We start from the raw sequence: 12,382 nt of genomic DNA, 5'->3' as shown, positions 1-12,382 counted from the left end.
CCACTGCGCACAATTTTCCTTTTTTACAAAACATAGTGATTTCTGACAATATTTTGTACAAAATACCAGATTGTGGAATATGATGGGTGAGGAGAAAATTGGGCTAAAATTGAATCACAAAAAACATTAATTTTTATTAAATATATGTATATAAATTGGTATAAATTTTACATTATAAGTACAGTACAATTAACTTCCTAAAATAGTCAGTTTAGTGAACTTATAGCTTCCATTGTTGCAGGAAATAAAAATAATTTTCTTTAGAAGGAGCATTTCATAAATGTTCACTTTAAAAAACAAAATCTACAGTATAAATTAATGAAATATATTTTGCACATTTTGTTACAAGGTGAGTAGCAGAATTGAGTCCACTGAAAAACCACAGAATGTTTCTTAGATCCAAATTTTACATCAATTTTAAAGTCCTAGAACCAATATATGTGAATTTATGGTAATGCTTTTATAAAATTGTCACCACATACAATTTTCCTTTTTCACAAAACATAATGATTTCTGACAATATTTTGTACAAACATATTAGATTATGGAGAATGGAAGAATTAATAACATTTCAGCAGTAGATCCCCAATAAGTATAAAGCTTTACACTTACATCAAACTCTGAGAAAGGATGTAGGCTCCTCAAACAATATTTTGGTGTCATAAAATCCTTGGAACAAGAAAATAAGATATAATGAAAAAGTAAAAGATTGTCTAAAATTTAAAAAAAATATTTAAAAACCTGCTGAAATTCCATGAAATGATCTCAACCATATATTTAGATGTTTATTTTATTCAATATTAAAATAATAAACACATTTTTCTACCAAAGTGAACAGAATCTCAGGAATGTACAATCATATTTTAGCACTTATTAAAACTCAAAAGGAGTATATGTTTATAGTCTTTATGTGATAGAAATTGAGTCAAGAAAGATATGAAAAAAAGGAACATTGTGCAAGGCACAGTTAGGGTAATTTCACTAAGGAATCCAATATCTGAATGCATCACTTTCTTCACAAAGAACATATTACTTTTTCAATAAAAATCTTTTAATTGAAAGGAGGCAGTGCATCTATAGACACAAGTGAATGAACCTCAGGGGAGCTATCAAAGTAGAGGTAGTGACTGACCATAAATCTGACTTGTGTAAAGAATCCATTAATAAGAGAAAATATTTCTTCCCTCTTTCTAGGAAGATGAAGAATCTTATGTTTTTTTTTTGGATTGTTTGTTTTTGTATTTCCCATATAGCATCTAGCTTAATTCTTGCATGTGACAGATTCTCAATATATTTTTCTCAGATAAATTTGAGTCACAAAGACTTCAAATTCATTTTATAATAAAAATAAGATATTTAAATATTATTGTTGTGTATTGTATATTACTATTACTAATATTGTGTATTACTATTACTATATATTATTATTGTGTATTATTATTGTGTATTGATCAAGAGATTTAAAAATAGGTAAGAAGTCAAAGATTCAAATGATATTTAAGAGGACTGAATGGCAAATTTAAAAAGAAGCTAAAAGAAATGAAACATGACAATAGTTAACATTGGAAAGGCTGCAATAAGAAACAACAAAATATTAGTGTAGTTATAAATTGGCTCAACTTTGTGAAAAATGAATTGGAACTATGTTTTAAAAAACGATGAAATCACTTATCCTGGATCCTTTACAGGATTTGGCATAGCAAACTCACTATTGCCCACAATTCTCTAGGAATTCAAAAGATATAAATAATATATTTTTGCATGTGCACATGAGTGCATGTGTGTTTCATAAAAAGCATCATTTCTCAACTTACCAAAAAGTGGATGCTCATCTATTAGAGAATTCCTATATAAAGTATGAAATAAAGTCAGTGGGATACTACTGAACCATAAGGAATGCCAAATATTAAGAGAAATTAAGAGAAAAATGAAAAGACTTGTATGAATTGATGCAGAGTAAAATAAGTAGAATAAGGAGAGCAATATATAATATATAATTATAACATAACTGAAAAAAACTAGAGGACAGCTAAACTCTGATTAAATGAAATAATCATTTCCTCAGAGAAAAGATTAGGCAATGTACTTTACTTGTGTAAGAAGAGAGGTAGAGATGAATGGTATTGATTATTGCATCTGATATCAAGAATGGCCATAAGATAGATTGGTTTAACTTAAATGATTTGATTTTCTTACAAGAATGGTTTAGTGATGAGGCACCATATGGGGGAAATGGCTCTTATATAGAAATAAAGGCACTCATAAGAAGTTTGAATATTTACATCTATCATTTAGTAGTCAATAGATATGTGACATTGTCTAGCTTCACCTGTATGTGCTTCAGTTTTTCATCTATAAAATGATACATTTGGATTACGTGACTTCTAAGCTTTCTGCCACCTTAATTTTTTTGATCATTGTGATATATGATGCTAATAAATATTCTTATTCTTCAACAAATTAGAACTTCTAATATTTATGTTCAATCTTTATTTTTAAAAAAACAGCTATAATATTTCTTTACAACATAACCTACTACTACATTAATTTAATTATATGATGGCCAATTTATATTTTTAAAAAAATATCAGTATAATTTATAGTCTGAATTGTTCAATGTGCTATGCCCAGAAAGATGTAAGTCTTGTTCTCAACACCAGTACAAATATATCAAGTACTTAAATTACTTCCTCATACCATAATGTCAAACCACCCATTACGTTTTCACTGTATATTACTCCCCTTCTCACACTTTTCAATCCAGCCAAACTGGCTTACCTGCTGTTTCTCACACATGAAATTGTTGTTCCCTATGACTGGGAAGTGCTGCTTCCTCAACTTATCTTTAAAGATACTTTCCTTTGAAGTTCACATCAAGCATCACCTTTTCCATGAAATCTTCTGTGATTATTTCAGTAACTAGATCTATTTTCAGATCTATTCAGTAACTAAATATATTTTGTATTTAGTTTTATGAATATTTTATATAGATGTATGTGTGTTATTTCCTTGATAGAATATAAGCTCCTTGAGAAGAGAGACTTCATATTTGTGTTTGTCACTCCATCAACTTAGCAGTAAGCTTGGTATATAATAGGTTTTTAATACAGGCATGTTGACTGGAAACTGAGAAAGAACCATAAATTAGAGACGGGTGAATATGGACCTGAATTTTTTTAATATAAAATATCCCCAAAATGACATGCCAGTGAGCTTGACTTTGGTTTCTGAAAAAGTTTTTGAAAGACTTATTAAAAAGATGTTGGTGAATAACTAGAAAGAAATAATTTATTAAAAAGAGCCTATATGCCTTATCAAGAACAAGTCATGCTAGGTAAACTCATATCCTTTTTTGACATTATTATTAATTTAATAGATCAGAGAAAGCTAAAGATATCATTAATCTATATCTTAGCAAAGCTTCTGATAAAGTATTTCATACTTTCCTTGTAAGAATATGGAGAGATTTGAATTAATTGATAATAATACCAGATGGATTCAAAACCATTTGGTTGAGTGGATTCAAACAGTAGTTAATTATTCAATATCAAAATGACAGGAGGTCTGAAGTGGATTACTCCAGAGATACATACTTGACCCTATGCTATTTAACTTTATATAGTTATATAAAGACACAGATGATATTCTTCTCATCAATTTTTTTAGATTACACAAACCTGGGAGGAGTAGTTAAGACACCAAAAAAAAAAAAAAAAAAAGATCTTGAAAGCTTAGTTCATTGGGCTGATTCTAATAGGATGAAATTCAATAAAGATAAATGTAAAGTCTTATACTTTTATAAAAAAATAAGATGGGGTATACTATGACTAGAAAATTGTGGCAAAATTGAGAATCACACATTTCTAGAGATCTTGTTGTTTCATGATGTGTTGTGATCCATGGAGAAATCCCTATTATCTACTGAAGTACTATTTATTAAGATTAAAACAACTCTTACGTACCGCCTCACATAGATATTAGCTAAAATGACAAAAAAGGAAGATGAGAAATGTTGCAGGGGATATGGGAAAATAAATACACTAATGCATAGTGTGTGAACATTCTGAAAAGTAATTTAGAACAAGACCCAAAAAGCTATAAACTTTGATCTAGCAATTTCACTACTATTGCTATAATCCCAAAGAAATAAAAGGAAGTGGGAAAGAAAAAAAAAATATATATATATATACAGATACTTATAGAAGTTCTTTTTGCAATGGCAAAGAAATAGGGGATTCTTATCAACTGTGGAATGACTGAATAAATTATGATATATGAATGTGATGGAGAGATGATGAAAGGGATGGTTTTAGAAAAATCTAGGAAGTCTTGTATGAACTGAAAAAAATTGAAGTAGAACTAGAGAAAAAGACAGCACAGAAACAAATATTATAAAGATAATGAACTTTGAAAGACTTTGTAATGCTGATCAACACAATGACCAATCAAAATTTCAAAGGACTCATGATAAAACACCTAACCAATTTCAGATAGAGAGCTGATCAACTCAGATAACAGATATGAGCACATCTTTTTTTCTTCTCTTTCTTTGACATTGCTAGCAGTAATATTTGTAGTTTGTTTTATTTTTCCTAATTTCTCAATGTGTAGGGAAGAGGACAGGGAGAAAGGGGATAATTTGAAACTGAAAAATCAAATAAAATGGAATTAAATAATAAAAAGATGGCTCCTAATAAAAGAATGGCCCAGGATTCAGAAGAGGTGGACTTCAAGTTTTTTTTGAAAAGCACAGAGGCAAAGTGAAACGTAAAATCTTTAATTAGCAGTCTTGCTAATTCCAATGAATTTTAATCATCAGTTTCTTGAGAAATTATAATAATATTTATATATTGTTTCTGAATTATATTTGAGTAACATAATTACTAAAATATACTGTGAGATTCTGTTTTGGTTCTTACAACTTAGTATTTTTCTTGTGATATGAATAAATGCCTATTGCCTGTCCAATATTTGATTTTCATTATAAATTAAGTATCTTCTCATTCCTATTTTAGATGATAAATTCAAACTTAAATCTGAACTTGAAAAATTTGTTCTTGACAGATGGGATGAATGGCTATGGACATAAGTTATATGAGAAATGGAAGGCTCATCTACTCAACAAAGGCAAGGACCTCTTAAAAGCAAAGTAATATGATTGTGGTTCACAAATATTTCTACCTTTTGGTCCTCATTTAAACTACTTATTTAAAAACTTCAAAATTTTTTTAAAGACTCAAACATCACTCATGTTAATGTTTTGCAAATTCTGATTTTACTATTTAATAGAATGGTGGTTCTAAATCTTTTTCTACCTATGAGAATCACAAATTCTCTAAATTACCAATCATCATTATAAAGTTCTGCTTAAAATTTAACTATTCAAAAAATTGGCACACCAGAAAAGTTCTAAGACCACCATGAAAGATACAGTGAAAATAGTTGGTAACAGGAGGTATTACCACGAAAAAGGCTTTCACAACTTAAGGAGGAATTCTGGATAGAACCAGTCCTATATTATTCTAGGAGAGCTTAGGCCAGGATAGATCTATTTCTAGTGCTTATATCTGCTTATATATAAAAAAAATAAGGAATGGGATGGGGAAAGCCAAGATGAAGAAAGGAATTGAACATTTCTGCTTAGCTCTGAAAACCTAACCTCTAAACATTTTTAAAAAGACCCCAAATCAAATACTGATCAGTACACCTTCCTTTCTTCCCCTCTCCTCCTCAAAATCATAGAATATATGTGTATTTGTTTTTTCTATTTTAGGTCAATTTAGGAAGACTGAAAAAAAAAAAAAAGTCTGCCTGTGGACACTGAAGTGGGAGCTGGCTGGAAGAATATCAAGGAATATTACCAGATATGGGGCCTAAAGGCAGCAGCAACAATAGCAGAGGCACCAAAAGTAGCAAGAAAACTAAAATTCTGGTCAGAAATACACTATAGAGACCCTTGTGCTAGTACTGGATGAAAGAGCACAGCATAAACTGGGAGAATAGTAACCAGAATGTGGTGTTCTTTTTCTTTTTTATAATATATGATCGTTCTCTCTGGGAGCAGGTTTCTTGGGGAGGTTTCTGGAGGCAGCCTTCGTTTTGGTTCAGATCAATAATCACTTCAAACGCAGCCAGCTGATAAAATCCAAACATTTATTTTCTCCTTCCAAGTCTTGTCTCTTTCCTTGGGCCTGGGTACCTTTCTTAGAGGCCTATCTTTCAGTGGAAAAGGGAAGGAGGAGAGCCTGCCCCCACGGTGGTGTGAGATGGGATGAATGAATCTGGCTCCACCTCTGAGAGTGGGCTTCTTCTGAACTAACTGACTTCACTGACTCAGCTCCTTTTTATGCTCTTTTAGAGGTGTGAACGCAAAGACTGACTCCTCCTCTGAGAGAGTGGGATTGTGGGTTTCTGACTTGTGAATCTCATACTGAATATTGACTTGTGAACCTTCCAAAAGTGTGAACTCCAATGAGTACTTAAATACATTAGTGAGCTAGAGAATTTGCTAAGGACCATGCTAAATTAAGCAACTGACTTGTCACTTTGTAAGGATTCTAACACCAGAACACTTCCCAGATCACACCATCCTGGAAGCACCGAAACCTAAAGGCCCTCTTATCTAGTTACTGAAACTCAAGCTAGCCATGTTGAATTAACTGTTGAAAAACTGTGCATTAGAACTGATCATCACATAATCTCACTATTGTTGTGTACAATGTTCTCCTGTTTCTGCTCACTTCACTTAGCATCACTTTGTATTGTCTCTCCAGGCCTTTCTGAAACCATCCTGCTGAACATTTCTTACAGAACAATAATGTTCTATAACATTCATATACCATAACTTATTCAGCCATTCTCAAACTGGTGGGCACCCACTCAGACTCCAGTTCCTTGCCACTATAAAAAAGCTACTACAAACATTTTTGCACAGGTGAATTCTTTCCCCCCTTTTTTGATCTCTTTGGGATACAGAATTAGTAGAGACACTGCTGGATCAAAGGGTATGCACAATTTGATAACCCTTTTGGCATAGTTCCATAATGCTCTCCAGAATGTTTGGATCAGTTCACAACTCACCAACAATGTATTAATGTCCCAGTTTTCCCACATCTCCTCCAACATTCATCATCGTCATTTAGCCAATCTGAGAGGTCCTTTAAAGTGGTACCTCAGAGTTGTTTTAATTTGCATTTCTTTGATCAATAGTCATTTAGAGCAATTTTTCATATAACTAAAAATGGTTTTAATGTCTTCATCTGAAAACCATCTGTTTATGTCAACTAGAGAGTATTTTGCAAGTGTCTGCATTCCATGGGTTGTCATGATCAAAATATTGATTAACAAGCACACACCATATTACTGATGAGCTTCTGTTTACTTTAGTTTCAACAGTCTTACACTGAGGTTCTACTCAAAGTTTTTACAGTACAATCCTGTTAAAGGAAATGCTCTGCTAACAAATTTTATTTTCAAGAAAATAGAATGTTTTCATAACATGACGAGCAGCTGAGGAAGACTTAAATGTATGAATGTATGTCTATGCACATAAAATATATAAATATGTGCGTTTATGTTTGTATGAAAAAATATTTCCCCTACTTCATTATCCTTCCTCCCATAAAAAACCATTGGTTGTTAAATTTATTCTCTCAATCATATAATTATTTAATAGCTGAGTTTGGACAGTAATATCAGTCTCATGCCTCCCAGTTAAGCTTTTTTTTTTCCACAATAACATACAGCTTGTAAAAATTTGATGGAAAGGATGCAATACAGACATGCTGAATACTTTGGCTCAGCCACTAACTTGTTATATGATCCTAGACAAGCCAGAACCTCTCTGGGTTTAAATTTCCTAATCTAGAAAGTGATGCTTTTGAAGTTTATAACCTTTAAAGTACCTTGCAGCTCAAACATTTGAAGGGTCTAATAATAGAGCCAAGAATAGAAGGTATCTAAAGCCATGTGATGCAAAGATAAACAAACAAGAGGCTGAACATCGATTCACAATTAATTTTGATTCTTACCACTGGGGTTAACATGGCTCACTGAAATTAATTTTTATCCATTGATTATATCATGTCTGTGTTACTTCCTACCTTCCCTCCAACCCTTGCCCTTGATTAATAGTCTCATTTGCAATATTTTTATGGTATTTTTTGGTTTGTCTGTGTTTTCCTGAACTTTAACAGATAGATTTTTGTCTACCCACTGGATTGAAATGCCTTGCACAATTCCAAGGAACAGATTTCTCTGGGTTAAGTATTTACCTCTACAATAGAAAAAGCAAGTGATTTAAACAGGTAATATATATTTCCATGGTTAACATTCTCAGGCATGTTCCAGCTAATGCAAAATGCTGATGAGTTTCCAGTGATGTGGAATGAATTTCTGGAGAGAGTCTGAGGAATGACATCAGATTTTATGAAGAAATCAACTAAAAAATGAAAGACCAATACATGAAAACTTTTCTTCAATTTAGCATTACAGTGATCTTTGATGATCACTTACTGTTCTGTTCATGCAAGAAAAGTAATATTCAGAAAGCAGATTATTAGCACCATGAGGGAGATAAATCATTCTAGGAAGAGTAAGATGTAAGGTAATAAAAATGCTTTCTTTTTAAAGCATTGAACTGTCACTGCATTAGATGCTAATTATTGTTTAATTAATAAATTTTGAAATAATTATTAGTTACTGAAAAACTCAATTTTCATATTTTTTTCTATCACACAAGCATACTTTACCTTCCTTAAAATATCAAATAAACTTAGGATATATATAATAATTCTTAGACATGTACCTTGAAGAGATCAGGCATAATGTTTCAGTGCTCAGGGTCATCCTTATTGGGTTCAATATATTTCATAATTCCAAATATGAAATAAATTATAGACTCTCAATTTGGAAGAAAAATCCAATTTTCCAGTGGTCAGAATATTGGTCAAAGCTTTTCAGTTTTCCTCTGCTTATCTCAATTTGCTCATATTGATTTTGTGCAACTAAAATGCCTCCCTAAATAAGGATTTAATGAAGCATAAAGAATGCTGTACAATATCTTCAGCAGACATCATAATCATTACCCACAAGTAATATCAGATCCCTCACCTGAAATTGGACTTTCAAATTTATCCCCTTTGCACAGATAATCCCCCATAAATTAATGTTATCAAAACTTTGCAAAATTCAGATTGATTAAAATTCAGATGGTGTCATAAGCCACTGTATTCTTTCCCCCCCCCCATCTTTTGAATACTAGTAATAAGCTACTAGCCTAGTAAAGGCCTAGGTTAGACAATTGTGAAAGATGTAAGAGAAGTAAAATTCATTCTTTTGTTGATTTTTTTGTCTTCTGTAGATTGGCAAGTTCTACACTGTAAATAATACCTGCTTGACTTATCCAGGCCAATCTACCACTATAATACTGAAGTGCAGGATAAGAGAGTCTCATCAAATCAATTGATATGATCTTGGAAATTGAAGTCCTCTTACAGTCCCTACAAAAACAATGAAAATAAATGAGTACCTATACATTTTTATGAATAAATCTATAAGAATAACCACAAAGGGGAAAAACATGTGAATGATAACTGCTTTATTTTTTCTAGGGATTTCAGCATCCTAAGATATTTAGTGCACCCATGAATTAAAAAAAAGTCATTTTACATTAGTTAAATAAAATAGGAAATATATATTAATAGAGAATAATATTTTCCGTATATACAACCCTTCTTCAAAACATAACTGAATCAGCCATTTTTTGGTATGACATATTTCCATTTTTTATAAAAATGAATCATAAAGGATAATTCCTTTTTATGTATTATCAATAACCACTTGTACATTTATCCATATTGACTGCAAAATAATTTTTAAGGTGTTATTTACCAAAAATTACTTTCCATCACCCCACACCTAAATATTGAAGGTAATTTTCTCCTAAAAAAAATTAAACTATACACCCTTTTTCTTTCATCTTGAATAAATTTCAATGTCGAATGTCTCAAGCTGCTGAATAAAACAGAACAAAAATCACATAGAAAATATGATTCTTGAGCCTTAACTACTATAATGATCCAGTGCTGAGTTACCAAGTAGCAAGCTCGCACCTAGATTTCCTTAGTTTTTTTTATTATCATTAAAATATCAATTTGGCTTAAATGATAAATAAACGTTCAATGATCAGTTGTAACAATATAATACATGAACAGATAATTATTACATATCAAGGACAACAGAAAAGGGTCTAAAATATATATACATATATGCTTAAGTGTGAATAATTATATATATATATATATATATATATATATATATATATATACTTGTTTCAATATGAAAACCCCCCACTATATTCAGTTTTATATCAGCTAACCAAAACAGCCCCAGAATAAACAGCAGAACAGCAATACCACCCCCAGTGTCTCCATTACCACCCCTAGCACCTCTTCTACCCCCAGAGGTTCCCCCTCTGCCTGTGATTAAAAAGGTCCCAGTGCCACTGACAGGGCTTGGGAAAGGCCCCAAATCAAGTTCTCCCATCCCCAAACTCCAAACTCCCATCCCAGTGACTGAGGTCTCCTCAGATTCTGCGGACTGATGGGATCCCAAACAAATGGACAAACTGAGAAGTGAGCTGGCTGCTTACCTCTGTGGCTCAAGGAAGGAAGAATGAAAAAACTGGCTCCAGTGATGAAGCTCCTTCTATCAATGAAAATACACAATATCTCTATTAGTTTTTAGTCCTAGACATAGTCATTTACTCTGATATGGTCATTGACTTTTTCAAGGTCATGCAGTCAATATGTGACAGAGCTAGTACCTGTCCCTAATTCTGAGGCCAGCTAATCACTATGCAATGTCACCTTCTATATGTTTGTATATGTGCAGGCATGTACACATATACACATACAAGTCCTACATAAAGATTATTTTCTCACATTTTTCATTTAAAGTGTAGATATTTTTCTACTAGTCTAACAGATTTAAAGCTTAAAAAAATCCATAATGAAAATCTTTAATATTATTACCTTTTCTTACATAGCTCAGCTTGATAAATTTCAATTCCAAAGTTATCTTGGACCAACCAGTAAAATATCATATATTCAAAATTCACAGTCAAACCTGCAATCTATAAGGAAAATATTTAAGTAAAAAAGGTTTTTGAAAGTGCAATAATAAGTCCATTATAAATATCTTAGACACACCATGCAATTCTCATGATTACCAAGACATTGATTATTTATAAGGCTTAAGTCTTCACAACATCAGGAAACAGAAAAGCTATTATTACTTCCATAAATGGGTAATGGATGAATATTTTTCAAAGGTAATGACAACTTATAAAAGAGACTGTTAACTGCATATCGAATGTTATAAGCCTTTTTAAGTAAAATGGCAACAATTATTATAATATTTATAAATAAAAAAATTGATTCAAAAATTATGTTCTAATGACTGGATATTCTGAGTAAATTTAACCATAGAAGATACACAAAAGGTTATATTACTCATTTAGTTGTTTACCTTTAAACAAACAAATAGGTTTCCTTTTGTTTTTAATACAAAATTGGAAACCTCAGTATCACAATAGCCAATAATTTCATTTTTTTAGTGGCACATAAATTGTCATATAATTTTCTGTGATGTGGCACACTGATTAGAATATTTTTAGGACAAGTTTTAAATAGGGACAATTAAATAGTATAGTAGATAGAGTTTCAGTCCTGGAGACAAGAAGACTTGTATTCAAATATAGTCTCAGATATTTGCTAGCTTTGTGACCTTGGGCAAGTCACTTAACTCCATTTGGCTTAGTTTCTTTATACTTAAAATGAATTGTAGGAGAAAAATGTCAAACCATTTCAGTTATCTTTGCCAAGAAAACTCCAAATGAGGTTACCCAGAACAATAAACAGAACAAAAATATATTTATTACATGTCACCTGTCTATTTGAGAAACTGGATTCTTCCATAATCATAGCAGGATGAAATCCATTTAGGAGAGCACATTCAAAGGTATGAATTGTGGTCCAGTAGACATATCCTTTCAGAGGATCTAGTTGTAAATCAATTATTCTTCCTGAAGCCATTATCACCCTTTCTGAAATCTCTGTATTCAATGGCATTCTCAGTATCTAGAAACAATCAGTGAAATAAGCAAAAGCATCCTTAGTTCAAGGAAAAAATATTACGCGCAACAAGAAAAGAACAATTCAAATACAGTGGAGCCATGATTAGAACCACATAAGACCCAGCAGTAGTTACATTAAAAGACCACAGGTCTTGCAATATATATATAGAAATGCAGAAGAATTAGGGTTGTGACCAAAATGTCATCTCCAGCAAAATTAAGCATAATCCTTTCTTTTTTTAAATA

The 12,382-nt window shown here is 31.7% G+C and overlaps 1 protein-coding gene across 1 annotated transcript; it reads right to left on the bottom strand.

Moving 5' to 3' along the window:
• Positions 1–519: 519 nt before the first annotated feature.
• On the bottom strand, positions 520–12,131 carry LOC111719977 (proto-oncogene tyrosine-protein kinase ROS-like). Its single transcript, XM_023500291.2, is given in 6 exon segments — positions 520–669; positions 8,274–8,440; positions 9,278–9,347; positions 9,350–9,500; positions 11,034–11,134; positions 11,949–12,131. Coding segments are annotated over 6 exon segments (804 nt in total). The 3' UTR covers positions 520–537.
• Positions 12,132–12,382: the final 251 nt, after the last annotated feature.

The sequence above is a fragment of the Sarcophilus harrisii genome, chromosome 3 (assembly GCF_902635505.1).
Source record: "Sarcophilus harrisii chromosome 3, mSarHar1.11, whole genome shotgun sequence".
NCBI classification, from domain to species: domain Eukaryota; kingdom Metazoa; phylum Chordata; class Mammalia; order Dasyuromorphia; family Dasyuridae; genus Sarcophilus; species Sarcophilus harrisii.
Note: the sequence above shows the minus strand (reverse complement) of the source record. Positions and strands in the feature narration are given on the sequence as shown.